The 23,831-nt window shown below is 43.1% G+C and overlaps 1 protein-coding gene across 5 annotated transcripts in view; it reads right to left on the bottom strand.

Moving 5' to 3' along the window:
* Positions 1-2,149: 2,149 nt before the first annotated feature.
* Positions 2,150-23,831, bottom strand: part of MSH4 (mutS homolog 4) — a 35,702-nt gene continuing 14,020 nt past the window's right edge. For 4 of the 5 annotated variants that reach the window (XM_072127601.1, XM_072127598.1, XM_072127600.1 and 1 more), the window contains exons 5-20: positions 23,589-23,704; positions 22,951-23,124; positions 22,018-22,190; positions 19,461-19,528; positions 14,827-14,901; positions 14,488-14,552; positions 12,901-13,070; positions 12,697-12,827; positions 11,161-11,264; positions 9,994-10,118; positions 9,094-9,294; positions 7,944-8,062; positions 6,321-6,449; positions 5,347-5,521; positions 5,177-5,265; positions 2,151-3,861 (exon numbers count right to left, since the gene is read on the bottom strand). In XM_072127601.1, the coding sequence (XP_071983702.1) occupies positions 3,670-3,861; positions 5,177-5,265; positions 5,347-5,521; positions 6,321-6,449; positions 7,944-8,062; positions 9,094-9,294; positions 9,994-10,118; positions 11,161-11,264; positions 12,697-12,827; positions 12,901-13,070; positions 14,488-14,552; positions 14,827-14,901; positions 19,461-19,528; positions 22,018-22,190; positions 22,951-23,124; positions 23,589-23,704 (2,106 nt within the window). In that variant the 3' untranslated portion in view covers positions 2,151-3,669. Of the gene's footprint in view, positions 3,862-5,176; positions 5,266-5,346; positions 5,522-6,320; positions 6,450-7,943; positions 8,063-9,093; positions 9,295-9,993; positions 10,119-11,160; positions 11,265-12,696; positions 12,828-12,900; positions 13,071-14,487; positions 14,553-14,826; positions 14,902-19,460; positions 19,529-22,017; positions 22,191-22,950; positions 23,125-23,588; positions 23,705-23,831 lie in introns of all 5 variants that reach the window. The other variant, XM_072127599.1, reaches the window with a different exon arrangement.

Raw genomic sequence — 23,831 nt, 5'->3', positions numbered from 1 at the left:
CGCAAGTGCAACAAGACAGAAGCCGCAAGTGCAACAAGACAGAAGCCGCAACTGCAACAAGGCAGAAGCCACAACTGCAACAAGGCAGAAGCCACAACTGCAACAAGGCAGAAGCCACAACTGCAACAAGGCAGAAGCCACAACTGCAACAAGGCAGAAGCCACAACTGCAACAAGGCAGAAGCCACAACTGCAACAAGAGAGAAGCCACAAGTGCAACAACACAGGAGCAACAACTGCAACTACACAGAAGCCACAACTGCAACAAGACAGAAGCCACAAGTGCAGCCTGTGTCTGTGTCACTTCTCCGGGGGCTCCAGCATGAGGACAGGAGATGCAGAAGCCTGGAAAATGCAGCAAACTTGAAGGTATCATCTGACTAGGCAGGAGTGGACCCATGGACTGAGACCCCGGCTCGGCAGCAGCATGTACTTCAGCTCGGTGAGGGGGAATTTCTTTAAGGCGCACGTGCAGAACCACTATGAGAAGGTGCGCTGTGATCACTATATGAAGGAGGTCTCCAAAAGACACGTCCACTCATTAGCCAACATCAATAAGAGCATCAAGGACACCAGGGACACACTGAGAGACATCCAAACAAATTCTGGATACTGCCGAGATGACACAGGACCCAAATCCCAAATCTGGAATGGAAAATCCGAGACAAATCTGTGCAGAAGTGACGCTCAAGCAAGGCCAAAAACATCCGTATTTCAGAGGGAACATTTGGTTTCTGGTGAAACGACCGTGGATGGAGTCAGGGGAAACTCGTTAACTGAGGAGAAGAATGAACGGAATATTCTAGAACAATCAGAGATTTCTATGGATGGGAAGAAGGGTCCAAGCAGCGGGAGGGCAGGCGCTGAGATGAATGGGGATAGAAGTGGACGGTTGCTGAGAGATGATGAACTAGTAAAGAAACCAGAGAGCAGGAATGTGAGCGGCGGAGGTACAAGGGGGATAAGCCGGCAGGGGACGGACAAAAACTGCGAAACTCAAGGAAAACGTCATGGAAAATCCATGTCTTCTGAATCCAGGGAGCATAGAGGGTCCCTCACATCCAGGGAGCATAGAGGGTCCCTCACATCCAGGGAGCATAGAGGGTCCCTCACATCCAGGGAGCTTAGAGGGTCCCTCACATCCAGGGAGCATAGAGGGTCCCTCACATCCATGGAGCATAGAGGGTCCCTCACATCCAGGGAGCATAGAGGGTCCCTCACATCCATGGAGCATAGAGGGTCCCTCACATCCATGGAGCATAGAGGGTCCCTCACATCCAGGGAGCATAGAGGGTCCCTCACATCCAGGGAGCATAGAGGGTCCCTCACATCCATGGAGCATAGAGGGTCCCTCACATCCAGGGCAGACGAACCCCCAAAATCTATAGGGCCTCCTAAGCTTGGAAAATCCACAGGACGCCGAAGTCAGACCGCGCCAGAGAAAGCGGCACGCTCAAAACCGCAGCCGAAATCCGCGCGGACTCAAGAGGATGATGAACTGATGGAAAATATCGGATCTAGATACTTGTCCTTTGGAGACGTGAGGAAGCTGAAGATTCACCTGAGTATTTCCAGGACGGAGAAGAAGAGGATCCTGCAGGAGCTCATCTCCAGCTGCAGCGTCCCCTGCGACAGGAGCGTCCTGGAGAGGGAGCGCCAGAGGCGGCTGCAGGACAAGATCCACAACTTCTTTCAGCTCTTGTTTGAACAGGACGATGAGGAGAAGAAGGATGATGGGAGTGATATCTTCGACGACGAATAGAACTTGTCGCTTTGCAAGGGATGATCCGACATTATACAGGGAGAGGCAAAAGTATGGAACAACTTAAAATCCACTCATCTGTGCGGTTCATCCATCAATTCCATTACATGGGGAGGTATAGCTCTGTATGCTGACTACCACTCCTATCATCCTACTACTCCTATCATCCTACCACTCCTGCCAGCTGCTGGGGTAAGTGATCCGGCCTCATGCAATGTCTGGCTTACGGTCGTCCTTGTGAGAACTCTCTTATAAAGCTCCTGTAACTCCTCACACCTTTATATAATGTTTGTGAAGGGTTTCATCGTTTCATTGGTTGAATTTGTCTTCTTAAATTAAACACACTTAAAAAAAACTAGAGGATTCTGTTTTCCAGGGTTTTGTACAATGTCCGGGGTCGGGGGTTTTTCTCATTGGATTTTATTTAACTTAATAGACACAAGAAAAGAAAAGACATTACACAATGTGAGAGACTGAAATAACGAGACCAATGACACTGGAAACAGGAAATTATTGTAACTTTTCCAAAAAATAAACAACTGAAGAAATGTCCCTTATAGATAGGTGACCCCATAGGTCAGGTCTTGTTTGGATCATGTACTGTAAGAAGCCGAAAGAATCCCCCAGAACTAAGGATGACAAACTCAGCTCTGCTATACGTGTAGATCAGTTACAAATATATATGTGATAAGGAAATGACATCTACCACCAGGATGAAGGATTGTAAACCCGGCACTGACACTGACATACAGGTGTGTGCCCCCTCTGGCAGGATCTGCTCTTCTTTTTTTTACAATAAAAGGATTTTAAAATTATTCAAATGCGCCTCAGGGGCTCAGACTTCATAGGTTTTAATGGAGCTTAGAGCCACTCATTTGCATAATTTTTAAAGCCTTTTAGTCCTAAAAATAAGGGCATAAGAATATTAAAGAAAAGTGGATCCCTCCAGAGGGGGCACACATCAGTATGTCATTGTGCTTGGTTTACAATCCTTCATCCTGGTGGTGGATTTCTTCTAAATCTGTGCTCTTTTATACATGTATTACCCCATCCCATCCAAAGCCTATAGAATAGGGGGGCATACAGGGCCGAACAGAGGTACATCCAAACCCAGTGACTGCATGTGCCATGGTGCAGCTTATGTGCCTTACATATATCTATTAGCTGCTGACTTTACATTTAAAATCCATGTCAACTTGTGCAAACATTTTGTTCTTTTGTAGTGGATCCATTTAATTTGTTAAAATCTCATCCATATTTCTGCTATTGTAATTTTTTTTGGTAAGGATCTTATCTGCAGGTCTAGTAAAGTCAATAGAAGGTTAAACTGAGCTCCAAAATACCAGATCACGACACGTAACATGCAGACCTCGACTTGGATTTTGGAGTGGAGTTAAAGGGGTTGGTCACTTTTACAGGGTAAGTATAAGACCCTGATAGGGTCACCCTTACTATACTTACAATGTTAAGGTTTGCTGTTCTCCGTGGGTCGGCCGGCAGCTGGACTCGGGACTTCCTGAGGTGTCTGAGGGGTCTGTGCAGTCATTACTGTGTGCACGCTCCCTCCATCATAACCACTGTGGCTGGAGGCACATGCGGATGTCCTTGGCCAATGATGTCTGCATGTCCCTCCATCCAGGAAGCCCTGAGTCCTGCTGCTGCCGGTGGGTCATGTGACCGGCGGCTTGCGAAGAGTATAATATGGGTGACCCTATGTTGGTCTTACAGTTACCCTGGCATCCTGCTTATTGGCTCCAAATCTGGATGGAAAATCAATAAAATGCAGAGATTTTCTAACCCCATTGGGGGAAAGTTTGGGGGGATTTAGAACTGTAATAACCAAACCAGGCAGAAATGTCGTGGTTCACCAGCAGATCAGCCATCAGCTTGTGTTATTCTGTGCACTTATCACTCTGTAGACTCCGCAGGAGGACGCTCAGCTCCAGTGCATTGGGTGAAGTATTTGCTCTTCAGCTGCTTCAGGTAGGTCCTCAGACTGTCCGGCTCCAGCTGGGAATGCTTTGCGGCCTGCATCAGTCTTAGAGCCAGTTGGTAGTTTGCCGCTTGCCGGATGCTCTCTGCGCTGCTCCTCTGATTCTGCTGTTAATTAATTCAGAATAAATAAAGTAATTGTTCAACAAAGACGAGCGGAGCCTCAACCATCCGACAAATAGTTAATCATTTAATCATGGACTGACATGTATGACACTGATCAGGCAAAGGTTTGGTCTCTCATGTCAGTGGATAGTGACAGAGATTTCCCATCGCCATTGACTGGGATGAGAGAGTAACCTCTGGGTAACCGAAAAATGTGTCTTATATTCTTACAGTCAGGTAATCTAAAGTAACTGTCCTGAAATCTGACAAAAGCATCTGGGGAATATTGATGTAATGGAGAAATGAGCATCCTGATGACAGGTTTATGCCAAGACAGTAATACCCCTTTAAGGTACCAACGCCCCTTGGCCCTTTAACCCTTTTATGACCGATGGTCAAGGGTTTTCAGTCCTAATTTGTCCCTGGCCTATCTCTGCACACTCTTGGTGCCATGGGGAACTAAGCACATTCTTACTCTTAGGCACCATGGAATCTATAGTACTCTTAGCTATGGTATGGTTAATGTGCTTCACTATGTTTAGTCTGTGATAAATGGAACAGATATCAGGATTCATACCTCATACATAATCATCTATAGTCACCTATGATGCTAGGAGTCCCTGCCTCCCCTTGGGACTACTGTGCCGTACTGAAGACATGACCACAATGTGGGACAGTAATGCTGAGCGGAGGCAGCGACTCCTAGCATCATGGATGACTATAGATGACTATGATGCTAGGAGTCCCTGCCTCCCCTTGGGACTACTGTGCCGTACTAAAGACATGACCACAATGTGGGGCAGTAATGGCAGCGACTCCTAGCATCATGGATGACTATAGATGACTATGATGCTAGGAGTCCCGGCCTCCCCTTGGGACTACTGTGCCGTACTAAAGACATGACCACAATGTGGGGCAGTAATGGCAGCGACTCCTAGCATCATGGATGACTATAGATGACTATGATGCTAGGAGTCCCGGCCTCTCCTTGGGACTAGTGTGCTGTACTGAAGACATGACTACAATGTGGGGCAGTAATGGCAGCGACTCCTAGCATCATGGATGACTATAGATGACTATGATGCTAGGAGTCCCTGCCTCCCCTTGGGACTAGTGTGCTGTACTGAAGACATGACTACAATGTGGGGCAGTAATGGCAGCGACTCCTAGCATCATGGATGACTATAGAGGACTATGATGCTGGGACTCTGGGTCCCGGGCAGGGGTCAGTCCCATGTATGGTCTGTGTTTCATGTGTCTGAAACCCGTCTTAAAAAAATGTGTGTCAAGAAGGAATGAATATTAACCATTCACTTACTAGAATCTTGTCTGCAATGGTTCTTGAGATTTCGTAGGCGTCCTGTAATATTGAGGGGGGGAGTGATGAAAGTGAAGCCGCCTTCAAACCTAAATAACAGGAGGGGAATAACGTATGTTATAAATGCAAGAGACACAGAGAGACCGGACACCAGTGATGCTGTATTTTACCATAATTCTTCTCCTGTGTGTGACCTCTGGACAGCAGGTAGGTGTAAGAGATGGCGTCCTCCTTCCCTGACTTGTCTCCCATGTGCTTCACCTCAAAGTGAAAGTTCTGCACGTTTGGGTACAAGGTGCTGAGGTGACACAGCTCCAAAAAATGAGTTGCGAAGAGTGTAAAAGCCTACAAGAAAAAAAGGATGTCAAAAAGCAAAATAAAACTCACACCCTAAGGTCCTCTGCTCACGAATGTGTGCGGGACCCATAACGGTCCCCATTGAGGCCTCCGGCGCCCAGTAACGAAGCAGTGAGCACGCGTCTCGCTACACTGTGACTGGAGAAATAGAGGACATGTGCTATATATCGCTGTACTACAGTGCTGGCTGCACGCTCTTCTCCTGCGCGCGGCTCGTCTGGGACATTTGTGTGCAAGGAGCCGAACAGAGGAACAGCTAGAATTTTGCGAAAAATATTTCATTGACATGTAAGGAGAGGCGATAGGACCAGATCGCGGAGAATCCTTGTCATTTGCACATGTTCCTGAGGTGTTTTCAGCATTCAGGCGATCCCCTACTTAAGGACACCCGACTTACAGATGACCCCTAGTTACAGACGGACCCCTCTGCCCCCTGTGACCCCTCTGCCCCCTGTAAACCCTCTGCCCCCTGTGACCTCTCTGGATGTTACTATAGTCCCAGATTGCACTGATCAGCTGTAAAGTGTCTGTAATGAAGCTTTATTGATAATCCTTGGTCCCATTACAGCAAAACATTTTGAAAATCCAATTGTCACTGGGGCCAAAAAAATTTTTTTGTTTTGAACTACAATTCTAAAATATACAGTTTCGACTTACATACAAATTCAACTTGAGACCAAACTGACGGACCCTATCTTGTACGTAACCCGGGGACTGCCTTGTATTTAGAGCGAGCAGAGGAGATGCAGCCGTGGATTGTGGCATTGCAGAGGATGTAACGACTTACCTGAGTTCCTATAAAGTGCTCACAGACGGCGTAGCAGATGCCGATGCCTTCCTCAGCGCTGGTGCCTCTTCCTAGTTCATCAATTATGATCAAGGACTTTTCATTAACGCTCCGTATTATGTATGTGATCTGTATGAAAAAGAAAAAGATATCAGTACTTAGAAATCCATAAAAAAATCCAATATTTCTATGAGACACATTTGTTACAGAATAAATCCTAAGCTCCTGCTAGCGGGGCCCTCATTCCAATTGTTTCCATTGACCATGTAATTACTTTGTAATGTTTGTATATGCACCCAATAATGTGTAGCGTTACAGAGGAGCTATATAAAGAAAGATTTATTATTGTTTAGAAGTCAGTGGTTTTGGGACTAAGCACATGTATTTCTGCAGATCCCATCTATTGTAGGTAGCACACTGGGAGTAGTTCTGGTGTGTGTGGCATATAACATTTCCATGTAGAATCGCGAATGCAACTCCAAAAATGTTACATTTTTCACAACTGAAGTTCTTCCGCGCCCCATCCATCTTTCAAAGGATGCTTATAGCACTATATTCTTTTAATCATCTTTAAAAAATCTTGTCCTTGTTTTGGCATCAAAAATAGAATTTAAAGAAATCTACCATCAGGATAATGGATTATAAACCAAGCACTGACATGCTGATATGAGTCCCCTCTGGCAGGATCCGCTCTTCTTTTAGCTTTTTATGCCTTAGTTTTTCCAAAAAAAGACTTTCTGAAAATTATGCAAATGAGCCTCAGTGGCTCCATATTTCATAGAATTTAACAAAGCATGGAGCCCCTGAGGTGCATTTACATAACACTTTTTATGTAAAAACAAAGGCATAAAAAGCTAAAAGAAGAGCGGATAATCCCAGAGGGGACTCACACTAGCATGTCAGTGTGCTTGGTTTACGATCCATAATCCTGATGGTAGATTTCCTTTAAGCAAGAAATTATTTGTTTAATATTTGTGAACGCCCCCATAAATGTGCAGCAGATTAAAGTGCTGACCTGTATAACAGGAAGTATAGTGCAGGAACAAATCATCTCTAATACAGACCACGTAGGGCTAGTAATTTTGAAAAGATTAATTAGTGCCGAATATACATGCACACATGCAGTAACCCTTAAATTGCACTAGTTTAATAAAGGGCTACTATGCTATTATACTACTATTATAGAGCGTATTTGTCTTTAGCATGTGATCATCAGGCCACATCTCATGCTCAGGATTTGGCCACTATTTTGCATCAGGATTTGTAAGCCAAATTCAGAAAGGGAACCTACAGTAAGTAGAGTATAAAGAAAAGATTTATACAATGTCTGGGTTTTGGAGCCACTCATGGTTTTGGCTTACAGATACCAATGCAAAATACTGATCAAATACTGACCGTGTAAAACTACCACTTATGGGGGAATTTTTCTCTTTTCATGGCTGCTCCTGTGCGCCATATTTATGGACCTTTGGTGCCACAATTCTGCTTTTTTTTCTGACATTCACACCTTTTTTTGTCTTTCAATTATTTGGGCCCAGCTTTTGAATCCCGACACTAAGTCCCAGACTAATTAACCACACAATTTGAGCACCAAAAACAACTTTTGTTACATTTGTGAACTACCTCCTTCATTTCCTTCATGAAGGTAGAAGCATTTGTTTCGATATCGTCGTCCATACCAATTCTGGTGAAGATCTGCTCAGCGATTCTGACAGAACAGTATTCTGCAGGGACAAACGAGCCTGTAATAGATAGAACGCTCAGTGTTATTGTGTATCCGTGATGTATCGCTCCCAGCAAGTTATGCTGAAGACTATGGCAACACTGACTGAACTGTGTTGTATCTGTTACATAGACATCTAATAACCAAGGATACCAGTTTTTGTCCTAACTTCTTATTAACATTGCAGTGAGCAGCTTATTAGATCACATTCCTGCTCGCAGCGAGACGACATTCCAGAAGCTTCTACCTGCTTGTGTATGGGCCACAAAGGCTGCCATTGAGAAGGAAAAGGAAAAACTTAAATAAAAGAAGAAATATTAGAAGGAGCTATACTATATAGTGCCTAGGTTACTGCTAGGTGATGCTGCAAACTTTAACCTATCACCAGGGACCTCAGGTTACAGAAGCCCATCACACCTGCAGTGCACATCTACCTTTTCTAAGCATTTGCATTACAATATAATTGTGTGTTATAACTTATCTTGCACCCTGACAGAATCCTCTGTGTAGTCCCAGGGGTTGGGCTTTAGTTTCGATGCATTTCAAAAAACCACATGTGACTTGTCTGTCCTGCTCTGGTCAGCTCTCAGCCTCCACCTTTGTGCTCCTGTACAGCTCCTCCCCCCACTAATGTCAGCTCACCAGGCTGGGAGCTCTGTGAAGGAGCAGGAGAGAGGAGCTGTACAGGAGCACAAAGGTGGGGGCCAATAGCTGAAGAGTCTGCAGCACAGACCTTTTTGTTTTTTGAAATGAATCCAAACCAAAACTCAACCAAGGCTATTGGCAATTGTGACTGCATCCTAAGTGCAATATTGCGGTACTGATTTTTCAGTAAAATTACCCCCTAGTCACCCGTATAGATGCTTGAAATATCACTGGCATTCAGTATCACAGCTGCCCAGATTTACACAAGTCATAAAACTGAATGCATTTGTAGAGGCAACAAAACTCCAAGAGTATCACATGGCGTCTAAAGTATTCTATCTCAATGGAAAAACAAGGTACACAACGAGCCATAGGTCAGTGATATATACCCTGGACCCTCTATACCTATTTGTGCCATGATCTGACACAGCGCAATCTGTTTTAAGTACGTTGATTTTCCACTCATATTCGGTCCGGTGAGTATAATAAAATTATTCCCTTCACTCATGAAAGTGTCATTAGGAACCGGTTTCCCCAGTGCAATCCTCTCTAAGATTGGGTGCCAGCCTTGCTTAATGGCCGTTGTATCTGTGAATTCTGGACGAACTGCATAGAGGGAAGAAAAGAGGTAGCAGTGGTTTATTATTCTTTCATAATGTACATGTATACGTTTATAAGTCACCTACATAGAGGATAATAAAGGGGAGCTCCGACCTAGCATTGCCCTCGGCTGTAACCTAAGATGTGACTAGGCCATTGCTCTACACAAACTTCATCCCCCACATCAGGGACTGGTCCTGTGCAGGAACAACCTATGAGGGGACCCCCATCTATAGCTCCTATAATTATGCTAATCCATAAACAAGTGAGTATTACTGATGACCTGGGGTGATAAGAACCCCATTATGGAATTTGAGGTTTCTATCGGAGTTTTCATACCTTAGGATGCACAATGGAAACACCCTGGGGCCAGTGTTTGCCCCTTCTGGGCCCATGAGCAGCTGAGCAGGATGCACACGCTATAACGCGTGTCCTATGTCCTCCCCTGCTCCATTCGCCTTTTATGTCTACTTAGATTTAATGGTTAGGCATCTACATGGGAATACAAAGGACTCAATCTAATTTTAACTCCAGTATTCTAAGGCTTAATCACAGATTTGTTAAAATGAACCAAGAAGTTGTAGCAATAAGTTTTTTAATAGCTACAATGTGATAATTTCTGTAATACAGAGATACCATGAAGTACAATAGATCTCACACATCAGGTGTTAGTTTATTCATCAAATAATGAAACTTGATTCTTACCATATTCACAAAATGTACAAACACTGGCAAAGGAGAGCAGCATGTCCAGCATGGAGACCGTGTCTGACAACTTATAGAGGCAATGGATGTGTTCATAGATCTCACTTAGAAGTTTGCACACGATTCTGAAAATACAGAAAACAAGAAACTATTAAGAATAATCATTTCACCATTACATGGATAGAGACATTTGGGTATTTAAAGAGGACCTGTCACCCATAACAAAAGCAAACACAAAACAAAAGTAAGCAGCCCCTAGCGTAATCTCAGATGCAGCAGTGTTACCCTGCTAGTGTTATCAGAACTCTCCGATAACGCTAACAAACACAATAGAAACACCGGACCGCACTCGAGGAGCTGCCTCTTCGCCGGACCAACCCGCCCAGTCCATAGGCCGGCGGTGACTGCCGAGCTTCATGCGAAAGTCGCCGCCCCTAGCCCCGCCTCTCAAAGCGGTCCGGCGTTTCTTTGCAGCAGTGTTTGTTAGCGTTATTAGAGGAGCGCTGCGAGCTGCTTACTTTAGTGCTTTTGTTATGGGTGACAGGTCGTCTTTAATATGTTACCAATGCATCCTATTATACACATGCATGGAATATTGTTGCACTACCCTGCTCCTATTAGAAAAATATGTAAATGAGCTGGAAGCGCTGAGGCTGACGTCTCCTGAGCGCTCTCTTCACCCCACCGGCCCTCTGACGTCACCAGTGGGGGACTGCATAGATTAAAATCCGGCAATACCAGGACTTCAGCCTGAGCACCTACAGCTAATTTATATATTTTTTAAATCTTTTTAGCAGCAAATATGTTGTTTCTTTACAAACTGTTCCGATTAGTGCACAAAGAAACGAGCGCGTCATGTGGGACGTCTGCCATCAGTCACACTGATAGAGTGTGACTGATGGCAGACGTCCCACATGACGCGCTCGTCCCAATACAACTGCCGTGACATTCCTGGTCTCCATTCTGAATGATGCGGGGTTCTATGTATTATACTACATAGTCAGGGCCGTAATGTAAAAAATATGCTGCAAATTTGTGGAAATTCTGCAAGGTGTTCATTTGCAAGTTGCAGGTTCAGTATCTGCACTACAAATAAGTTTATGGCGCATAATCTGCCGCAATTACTGCTGATGTGGCAGATAACGAATATATTTTACTAAATCTTACAGATAAGACAAATGGTAGATTTCTTTTAGAGACTCTTGACACCTTTCATTCATCTTAATCAGGTCCAGAGATGTAAAGCTGTACGTGTTCTTCAGCTTTGTCACCTGGAACAAAAAAAAGGACAGTAAAGTGTTAAACCATAAGACAACAAAACCTTCCGCTCTGTTACTGTCAGAGTTTTTGTTGCATTTTTGGTGCAATGTTTGCAGGTAGAAGTCAATGAGGTTTTGAAACTTTTTTGACTGAATTGCACAAAGAAATCTTCAACTATTAAAACCATGGATGGGACGGCTGGTGTAAGCGGCCTCTATGCACCGGATTTAACATTAGAAATTATCAAAATATATGGACCACGGGCGGATGACACATCGTCAGTATCTTTCACAGCTGCATAGACTTCTATGGGAAGGCACCGGCCTCAAATCCAGGCAGGAGTCCTGACTCCACACACAGATGTATGAAAAACACCTTCATGTGCATGGCTCCAGTGACATAAATGTGTCACATCCGAAAAAAAAAAAAAAAACGGATCGCACATGGGTGAGAACAAGTGCGTGTAGTCTAAGACTGCTGAGCGACTATCATTGTGCAAGTCCAATTGCAGGTGTCATTTTTAGGTACAAAGTTAAATTAAGGGAGGCTAATTTTCAGAGTCCTCTGTGTTTTTTGGAGGTCTCCTTATGGTTTGCATAACAAAACATTTTTATATTATCAGATTTGATAAAACCACCCAGTGGCCACAATCTCTGTGCGTTCTACCTAAGGCCACGGCTGCCGCAGTCTCTGCTGCAGATGGTATCTTGGTCTACGTTCACATGAGGCTCCATAAGACTACATTCAGATATGGTGGTTTCATGCCAAGTATAAACTAATAGTACAAGACTGGATCTGTTCATGCTGGTAATAACCGTACTGTAGAAATAAAGAGTACAGGCCGTCCCCTACTTAAGAACACCCGACTTACATACGACCCCTAGTTACAAACAGTCCTCTGGATATTGGTAATTTCCTGTACTTTAGTCCTAGGCTACAATAATCAGCTGTAACAGTTATCAATGGTGCCTATAATTAAGATTTATTGTTAATCCTGGTTCTTATGACAATCCAACATTTTTAAAATAAAAAAAAAAATTTGACTGGGGTTACAATAATAAAGTATACGGTTCCGACTTACATACAAACTCAACTTAAGAACAAACCTACAGAACCTATCCTGTACGTAACCCGGGGGACTGCCTGTATACACACAGACCCTGGGTTACATACAAGATAAGGTCCATAGGTTTGTTCTTAAGTCGAATCTGTATGTAAGTCGAAACTGTATATTTTATAATTGTAGTTCCAGAATTTTTTTTTTTGCCCCAATGACAATTGGAGTATCAAAATTTTTTGCTGTAATTGGACCAAGGATTATCCATAAAGCTTCATTACAGACACCTTACAGCTGATCATTATAGTAACATCCAGAGAGGTCACCAGAGATGACATGGGTCGTCTGTAAGTCGGGTGTCCTTAAGTAGGGGACTGCCTTTATACCTTAATAAATTCTTCAGGGAGGATATTCTGCACATTCCCCTCCATGTTCATCTGAATGAAGAATCCTCGGGCGGTGCTGAAACTGGTCCTGAATGGCAGGCTGTACTTCTCGGAGAGCTTTGCTATCATCCCTGGGAAGAGATGAAGCCGTAAAGCTGCGGCCACCGAAGGAGGTAAGAAAGTATCTTGTAGCTGAGGCAATACCATCAATGTCGTCTATAATTTCTGCGTAAGTTCTTCTAGCAATGTCCAGGAACTCGTTGATGTTTGGCCTCACTGCGTAACACTTCTGAGTTCTCATGCTGAGGCATCCCCTGCTGTATCTGGTGTCATCATTAATAACCGTTTTAATCTTCTCAAGTATGAGGCTAAACCTTCAAAAGAAGCAACACAACAGGAACAGAATCATTTTATGTTTGTAGCCGTATGATGATCACTGTGTACAATGTGCTGCCTGCAGATAGGACACAACAAGCAATCTGCTCAATTCCTCCTGCAGATAGGACACAACAAGCAATCTGCTCAATTCCTCCTGCAGATAGGATACAATCTGCTCAATTCCTCCTGCAGATAGGACACAATCTGCTCAATTCCTCCTGCAGATAGGATACAATCTGCTCAATTCCTCCTGCAGATAGGACACAATCTGCTCAATTCCTCCTGCAGATAGGACACAACAAGCAATCTGCTCAATTCCTCCTGCAGATAGGACACAACAAGCAATCTGCTCAATTCCTCCTGCAGATAGGACACAACAAGCAATCTGCTCACTTCCTCCTGCAGATAGGACACAACAAGCAATCTGCTCAATTCCTCCTGCAGATAGGACGGCAGTTTCATGGTGTTTTTAATGGAAAGTGGTCCAGACGAGAATCGTTTGTATCACTCAAAATCTGTTGTGTCTTTTACTATAATATGATTAAAGGAAATCTCCCATCAGAATCCATCCTGATAAACCCGGGACATAACTCATAGATTCAGGCACCGGGACTGTGGTGTCTTCTTATATCTGTTATATCCATGGTCTCCTTCCTTCTAATATCAACTTTTATAATTATTATGAGTCCCTCTGTGATCTGGCTTTACAGGCTGTTAGGCCTCATGCACATAAACGTATGAACACATATACAGGCAGTCCCCTATTTAAGGACACCCGACTTATAGACGACCCCTAGTTACAGCCGGACCTCTGTGCCCCCTGTGACCTCTGGTGACCTCTCTGGATGTTACTATAGTCCCAGACTGCAATGCTCAGCTGTAAGGTGTCTGTAATGAAGCTTTATTGATAATCATTGGTCCAATTACAGCAAAATATTTTGAAACTCCAATTGTCACTGGGACAATTTTTTTTTTACTGGATCTACAATTAGTAAAATATTCAGTTTCGATTCAGTTTGTAACTTAAGAACAAACCTATGGAACCTATGTTGTACGTAACCGGGGACTGCCTGTATATTTACAGCATACGGCCCCATTCATTACAATGGGGAGTACAGCAATCTATTTTAATGGCCGTACCATGAGCAAGATGTAAAAAGACAAAGAGCATGTCTTATTTTCTCATGTATTTCCATACGCCCCACAGAAGTCGGTGGGAACATATACAATATGTATTGCATACGTGCTGCATACGGTTGTGCATATATATCCAGGCGCAAAACAATAAATGGCCCACATGAATGGGGTCTCACCTCCGCCCCCTTTCGCCCCCTCAGCGCTTGTGCACACGGTAGATTTCCTTTACATCAGAAACTCAGATCTAACCTTAGAATTCCCATTGTCTCCACTTACCTGGGGTCATCTATAGAGGAATAATAGGCTCGGAGAAGGGGCGCTCTGCAATTTTTCAGCACATCCTATGACATAAAATAGAATTATTATAAACCTGAAATAAATGCTGAATATTGGACAAGATACAATCGTCATATCATGGGCAGAACAACAAAAGTGTCAGATATGGACGACACAGACACAACCACTATGTATCACTGTCTATGATAAGCTCAGGCCTAAGAGCCAGAAACTTTCATCTACCTCTGCCCCAGCACACAAAGGGTTTCCAAGAACAGAACCGAGAAACCCGTTACGTTTTTGTATGTTTTGCTGTTACTATAGAAAGCAAGAACATACCTTTAAAGGCTCCACCAGCTCCAGCGTGTGCTTGAGTGAGATTAAATAAGTTATCTTTGTGTCTGCGGCTTTCTCCTGGGAAATAAATCATTTTAACTCCGTTACAGAGAAATAGATGACATAATATTATAATCTGTAAGGACGCATTACATGCAGGAAAACAGAGGCAAATGAATTCTAAAAATGGGTGAGATATTTAGACCACGGCCGGACCCCTGAGTGAGGCTTAACCCATTTCATATGGTAATAAGAGAAACCACCATGGCCGCCATCAGACCGTGCTGTTAGGTGCTATCCAACATGGAAGGAAGGAAACCACAATACAATACAGGAGGAATTAATCAAATTACCATATTTATCGGACTATAAGGCGCACCATCAATAAATGTCTGATAAAACGTCTAGATTCATAAATAAAGTGCACCGGATTATAAGGCGCACCTGATTATAAGGATGAATGACCAGCAGGTGGCAGACCTGTGCACAGTACAAGGCAGCTGTTGTCTGTAAGTAGGGTTCATATATAAGGGGCACCTGATTATAAGGCGCACCTGATTATAAGGTGCACCTGATTATAAGGATGAATGAGCAGCAGGTGGCAGACCTGTGCACAGTACAAGGCAGCTGTGGTCTGTAAGTACGGTTCATATATAAGGCGCACCGGATTATAAGGCGCACCTGATTATAAGGATGAATGACCAGCAGGTGGCAGACCTGTGCACGGTACAAGGCAGCTGTTGTCTGTAAGTAGGGTTCATATATAAGGCGCACCGGATTATAAGGCGCACCTGATTATAAGGATGAATGACCAGCAGGGGGCACACCTGTGCACAGTACAAGGCAGCTGTTGTCTGTAAGTACGGCTCATATATAAGGCGCACCGGATTATAAGGATGAATGAGCAGCAGGTGGCAGACCTGTGCACGGTACAAGGCAGCTGTTGTCTGTAAGTAGGGTTCATATATAAGGCGCACCGGATTATAAGGCGCACCTGATTATAAGGATGAATGACCAGCAGGGGGCACACCTGTGCACAGTACAAGGCAGCTGTTGTCTGTAAGTACGGCTCATATATAAGGCGCACCTGATTATAAGGATGAATGACCAGCAGGGGGCACACCTGTGCACAGTACAAGGCAGCTGTTGTCTGTAAGTACGGCTCATATATAAGGCGCACCGGATTATAAGGATGAATGAGCAGCAGGTGGCAGACCTGTGCACGGTACAAGGCAGCTGTTGTCTGTAAGTAGGGTTCATATATAAGGCGCACCGGATTATAAGGCGCACCTGATTATAAGGATGAATGACCAGCAGGGGGCACACCTGTGCACAGTACAAGGCAGCTGTTGTCTGTAAGTACGGCTCATATATAAGGCGCACCTGATTATAAGGATGAATGACCAGCAGGGGGCACACCTGTGCACAGTACAAGGCAGCTGTTGTCTGTAAGTACGGCTCATATATAAGGCGCACTGGACTATAAGGCACACCGGATTATAAGGATGTATGACCAGCAGGTGGCAGACCTGTGCACAGTACAAGGCAGCTGTTGTCTGTAAGTACGGTTCATATATAAGGCGCACCGGATTATAAGGCGCACCTGATTATAAGGATGAATAACCAGCAGGTGGCAGACCTGTGCACAGTACAAGGCGGCTGTTGTCTGTAAGTACGGTTCATATATAAGGCGCACTGGACTATAAGGCGCACCTTTGATTTCAGAGAAAATCAAAGGATTTGTTTGTGCTCCTTATAGTCCAAAAAATACGCTATGTGCTGGTTTATATTGCTCAAGGAAACCTGTCGCCAAGTTCTTCTAGCCCTCTCTTATAGGGTATCAACCCATTTACCTATAAAATATCTACTCCAAAGCAATGACATGGAAAGAGTCATATTCAACGTGAGATAAGTCAAGTTTAGGGGCTGCAGGTGACTTCAGGCGACACTATCTTCCATTGTTTAACACCTAGATAGTAAATTTTGGTGTCATTTTAAATATAAAAATCTCATCTTTTAGATCACATAAGAACCACCAGCCTGACGTGATGTGAATGATGAGATTATTAAATCAAAGATAGGGGCGTCTGAAGTGATGTTCCCCTTGCAGCATCTGAACTTGACTCATTTCAGGCAAAATATGACTCTTCTGCATTCATTTTCACATGGCTTTAGAGATTATTTTTTATAGGTAAACTGGTGAGATTTCACAGAAAAGGGGGGGGGGGGGTTAAAAAGGACATTTCATCCCCTACCTGAGTAGTCTAATGGAGATAAAGCTTAAGACAGGTTCCTTTTAATCATAAATGCACTTATTACCCATCCACAGGACAGGAGATAAGTGTCTCATTGCTGGGGGTTTAATTGGTGGGATCCCCCTTAGCCGTCCTATGTAGGACCCTGTCATCCAGGAAGCCTTGTAGAAGTCAATTAAGTGCAAAACTTGCTCCTCCTGCGCTGCATTGACTTGTATGAGACTTCCGTGACCGTTCAGAGCCGTTTAGGACGACACAAGTGTTACCGTAATTGATGGACGGAAATGACCAATTCTAGAACCTGGAATTAAAGGCTTACAATGAAATAACACACCAGCTATTTCTCAAGTATCTCATCCAGCAGGTAAAACTACTTGAGAAACACAGGTAGCTATTGCAGGGGAGTGCACTTAGCATTGTGCTATAATAGGTAGGTAGAGCTACAACAGACACTAATGAGTATGTACTGCAGCGTGCATTGTAATAACAGGGAACAATAGGGGAGACATTCTGACACATGGAAACATTCACCTCGGATGTGTGTGAGGTCTCCCTACTCTTATGTAACAAATACATTTTGCTATTAATGGACTCAAGAATTCTCCCTGGCTACAGTGTATTTGCAGTAAAAAATATTACAACTGATAAGGTGAAGATCTTATTATGTTAATGTTAAATTCTGCCCTGTGAGGCAAAATTGCACTTTGAAATACACTTCCAACTCAATACTCGAATCACAAGTCTTTCAATGGAAATGCATATGTCATAGGGACAAGCCCCGCCCCATTGCGCTTGAATTGCGTTTCAAAACGCAATTCAAATACTGCATGTGAACGCAGCCCAGATATTCCCAGCATGTGGTTAAGATCCCATATATACCGCCATATATCTCATCTGTATACATACCGCCATATGTCTCATCTGTATACATACCGCCATATATCTCATCTGTATACATACCGCCATATATCTCATCTGTATACATACCGCCATATATCTCATCTGTATACATACCGCCATATATCTCATCTGTATACATACCGCCGTATATCCCATCTGTATACATACCGCCATATATCTCATCTGTATACATACCGCCATATATCTCATCTGTACACATACCGCCATATATCTCATCTGTATACATACCGCCATATATATCATCTGTATACTTACCGCCATATATCTCATCTGTATACATACCGCCATATATCTCATCTGTATACATACCGCCATATATATCATCTGTATACTTACCGCCATATATCTCATCTGTATACATACCGCCATATATCTCATCTGTATACATACCGCCATATATCTCATCTGTATACATACCGCCATATATCTCATCTGTATACATACCGCCATATATCTCATCTGTATACATACCGCCATATATCTCATCTGTATACATACCGCCATATATCTCATCTGTATACATACCGCCATATATCTCATCTGTATACATACCGCCATATATCTCATCTGTATACATACCGCCATATATCTCATCTGTATACATACCGCCATATATCTCATCTGTATACATACCGCCATATATCTCATCTGTATACATACCGCCATATATCTCATCTGTATACATACCGCCATATATATCATCTGTATACTTACCGCCATATATCTCATCTGTATACATACCGCCATATATCTCATCTGTATACATACCGCCATATATCTCATCTGTATACATACCGCCATATATCTCATCTGTATACATACCGCCATATATCTCATCTATATACTTACCGCCATATATCTCATCTGTATACATACCGCCATATATCTCATCTGTATACATACCGCCATATATCTCATCTGTATACATACTGCCATATATCTCATCTGTATACATACCGCCATATATCTCATCTGTATACATACCGCCATATATCTCATCTGTATACATACCGCCATATATCTCATCTATATACATACCGCCATATATCTCATCTGTATACATACCGCCATATATCTCATCTGTATACATACCGCCATATATCTCATCTGTATACATACCGCCATATATCTCATCTGTATACATACCGCCATATATCTCATCTGTATACATACCGCCATATATCTCATCTGTATACATACCGCCATATATCTCATCTGTATACATACCGCCATATATCTCATCTATATACATACCGCCATATATCTCATCTGTATACATACCGCCATATATCTCATCTGTATACATACCGCCATATATCTCATCTGTATACATACCGCCATATATCTCATCTGTATACATACCGCCATATATCTCATCTGTATACTTACCGCCATATATCTCATCTGTATACATACCGCCATATACATACATACCGCCATATATCTCATCTGTATACATACCGCATCCTGCTTTGGGATCTGTATGAGATTAGAAAGAAGCTGCTCCGTGTCCAAAAACCTTGAAATGACTAAATAAAACATAAATATTATTATATTATTATGTGTTAAAATTGCTTCATTCACTGGGATTGTCTAAACAATCTGAAATGATAAGATGAGCCATAAAACCGATGCTATCATTTGTGTTCTCCAAGAGAAATTGTGGCAGGAACGTCCCCGCTCCAATTATCCCAAGATTAAGCACATTCATAATGTCACCACTTACAGCAGAGGTAAAATAATCATAGAAGCTGAGTACATGCGGTCCCCTACTTAAGGACACTCGACTTACAGACAACCCATAGTTACAGACAGACCCCTGTGACCTCTGCTGACCTCTCTGGATGTTACTATAGTCCCAGACTGCAATAATCAGCTGTAAGGTGTCTGTAATGAAGCTTTATTGATAATCCTTGGTCCCATTACAGCAAAAAATTTTGAACTTCAAATTGTCACTGGATCTACAATTATAAAATATACAGTTTCAACTTACATACAAATTCAACTTAAGAACAAACCTATGGAACCTATCTTGTATGTAACCCGTTGACTGCCTGTATATGTCACCATAACATTGTGTACAGTGGAGCCAGAAGAATCCTCTGTGTCTTTATGCCTGGAGGGTTAGTCCAATGACTAATGACTCATCTCCTGCACCCATCTCTCTAATGGGAGTCCCCCCCCCCCAGTCCTGCCTTGCCAATGGGGGGCATTTATTATTGGCGTTGTGTCAGTTTTTTGGGGGACGGTTGGTTTTTGTTTGTTGCTGCAGCATATTTATTATAGGTTAGCTTCTCTTTTGAAACAACTTTTTAGAATTTTGAATCCTGCCACTTTTCCTGCACTTCTAGTCTCCCGAAACTTTTTCAGATGCAATTTTAGGCACTGAATAAGGCACCAACAAAAAGCAAGTCTATCGATTTGTAAATCCCCTTATGAATGTAGAGTGTCATTTCTGTGCGCCACAATATAACATCACAGTGCAAAACACTGTAAAAATAGAGTGCCAAAAAACATCATCTAGGGGGGGGACTTATTAATTCTGTCGCAACCACGACAGTCGGCATCTGAGATCCGATTACGTAAAGTAAATAATGACCAGACGGAACTAATCATTCCAGTGCCATAAAAATGCCGACACAAATGACATGTGCGCCAAAATCTTACATGGGCTGCGCCATTTTTTCTTTTGATTTCAGACCATTTTTTTCTTGGTCTGTTCTGCGCCAAAAATTGCGCCTAAAAATGCCGACAAACTCCACATAAATGTGGCGGATGATGTGGAAAATGTAGGCCACGCCCACTTGCACCAAAAAAAGATGCACAAGTCGGGATTGTCGGCAAACGCCATTATAAACGATCCGCAACACTGCTGCGCCTAAAAAAACGTGAGTTGGACACTTTTTTTGGTGCATATACGATAATACATCTGCCCCCTAGTGTCAAAAATAATAAATGCCTCCCAATGGGTGTAAGCGGTCATTCACATTATGGTCCGTAAAATACAAGCTTTAGGCTGGCTGCATATCACGGAGTGGACACAGATAGCACTCCAAGCATCATAGTGATATGATTGGAGCAACACAGTCATTTTGTTCCTTTTGGCATCCATCGAATAAATTGTACTCCACTATCTTTGGGTCCATTCTTTGATAACGATATGATACATCTATCAATATGATGTATCTACATCCCCATGGGACAATAGCGCCATAGTGAAAACATAAATACAATAAGGCCCCTTCCACACTAGCGAGTGTGATGCGATGAACTCGCATCACACTCGCAACGCAAGCTGCCGGGAACGCACGGCCCGAACCCTGCACCGCGGGAGTGAACTGACATGCTGAGTTCACTCCCGCGGTGCAGCGTTCGGGCCGTGCGTTCCCGGCAGCTTGCGTTGCGAGTGTGATGCGAGTTCATCGCATCCCACTCGCTAGTGTGGAAGGGGCCTAAGGCAAGGTGGTCCCTCACAAAGTCCTTGCAACTATTCTACTTGGACACCCACAAGCAGAGCTCGGTCAGTGAAATGCAAGCAGAGGAGATGCATAAAAAGTGTCAGTGAATAGATCACAGTCTTATTCAGTACAAGATAAATCATCCCGGATGATGTATGGAGTACCGTAAGTTAGAGCTGTGCAGTTGTACTTTGGAGCAGCTATTAGTTGGTCTATTTTACATTTCAGTTTTCTGGTGCACAGACCAAATTTTTTGGAGCCCGGGTTAGACCGTGCTCCCTTTTCCTGAGGGACACCTATTTTTCAGAAAAGTCAGAAAACTGCCCAAAACTGGTCTAAAACCCTCAAAAAATGTGGTCCATGGCATTACAGAAGGAAATGACTGCATAATACTTGCACAGAAAGGCTGATAAATGTCCCCCATCGTATGTACGCTCTGCGTTTCACAGTTTGAGATGAGAATGTTTTGCCCTGGTGGACAGGAGCGGCTTTAGCACATTGCATTCTATAGGCAAAACTTTTATGCGACTTATAATTTTGCAACAGAAGGAACCATCTACCTGATTGAAGACTGAAGAACAGTTCTTCATCTTGGAGGAATTCTTGGACACAATCCAGTCTTGTATTGATGGTTTCCAGGTCAATCAGAGGCTCCAGGATATTTGATTTGAGTCTTCGGCTTCCACCTGGAGTCTTAGTGTTGTTCAGGACCCCAAAAAGGGTGTGATTGTTTCTGGAATGTAAATTAATGATTTCATTAATAAGTAGACAGAAAAGTGTTTGTCCAATCTCTGCCTATAGTGGGAAATGGTTACACCATAACATTAAAGAAATCAAACCAGGGACATCACTCATAGATCCAGGCACTGTGACTGTGATAATCTTCTTATATCTGTTATCAGTGGCCTCCTTCCTTCTAAAATCAACTTTTAAAAATTATGCTAATGAACCAGAAGGACCATACTAAAGCTCCTCATGCTGTACATTCACAGACTGTTATACTGTGCAGGAGCACTTCTCCTTCCCACTGTGTGAGATTACAGCAGTCAGAGGGAGGAGGGATGTGGGGAGGGTGAGACAGTGTAACAGCCTGTGAAGTTACAGCAAGGCAGGACTCCGGTAACAACCTTAGAGCCTCATTAGCATAAATGTAAAAGTTGATTTTGAAGGGATAGAGGCCATGGATAACAGATATTACAATAAGATTACCACAGTCCCGGTGCCTGGATCTATGAGTAATGTCCCTGGTTTATCAGGATGGATTTTGATGGTAAACATTTCCATAGGAAAAGCAAAAGAAAAGCACAATCCAGCAATATTTCTACCTGCCACCTGTATCATCTAATCTGAGCAGATGGTTTCCTGATGCATATATCTGCACATGTAACCAGGGAGATTGGGATTTTCTCTGCCTTCCATGCTGTGGGTTTTGTCATTGTTTTGCTTTTAATGTTATCATTGTATTTGAATGATTTAACTACTTGTGGCCCCACCTGGAATCTCGGTTATTTACCAGGAGTTCAAGGTTCTGAGCGGACGCAGAATCGATCATAGCAGTTTGTTCACTTCCTTGAAATCGAAACTTCAAAGATTTCGGAGCATAAACTGAATTCTGAATAAATTCGATATATTTTAGCAACGCTGCAACTGCAGCCAGACAATAGTACCTGCAAGAGAAAGATTAGGAATCTTATAAAAAGCACAAAACTTCTTCTCTCATTAGTAGTTATTGCTAGTATTTTTTACTTCAAATTTTCATTTTTAAGCAGCATGAACAAGCGCGAAGCAGCACAGAGACCCCAAGACACTCCAGCACTGCATGCTCTGCACGTTAAGTGACCACCTGTAATGATAGTAAGGGCAGATATGCAACAAAATGGTCACTCAGATTTTCATGCAGACCCAGGGCTCATACACACAGCCCCATTTATGAGCCACCACTTGGGCCAGACATTATAAAGCAGGTCCTAATCCTTCCCCTGTTTACAGCTGGGGCAGTCTTTTCTATTGTCATCAGTGGAAGACTAGCCGTGGACGGAGAACCAATGTTTGACCCGGATTTACATCCAGGTCAAATATTGTGGTGTGAATGTATCCTTACAGTATATATAAACCTCAAAAAAATACATACTTAGACCTAACTTCCATCAATACTGTGCTGAATTCTGGGGCACATAATTGATCGATGTATTCCAGGCCTTTCGTTTCATTGAAATACTTCCGTTGTACGGTAGTAAAGGAGACGTCCTAAAAGAGACAAAATATGACAGAGTTATAAAATATGTCATGCAATTCACTTTACAGCGAGTTCTGTCCCCGGGAGGACAGGACAGGTCTGTCCCTGTGATATTCTGCACTGTATGTTGGATATTGT

The sequence above is a fragment of the Engystomops pustulosus genome, chromosome 10 (assembly GCF_040894005.1).
Source record: "Engystomops pustulosus chromosome 10, aEngPut4.maternal, whole genome shotgun sequence".
NCBI classification, from domain to species: Eukaryota; Metazoa; Chordata; class Amphibia; order Anura; family Leptodactylidae; genus Engystomops; species Engystomops pustulosus.
This window is presented reverse-complemented; position numbering and strand designations above follow the sequence as displayed.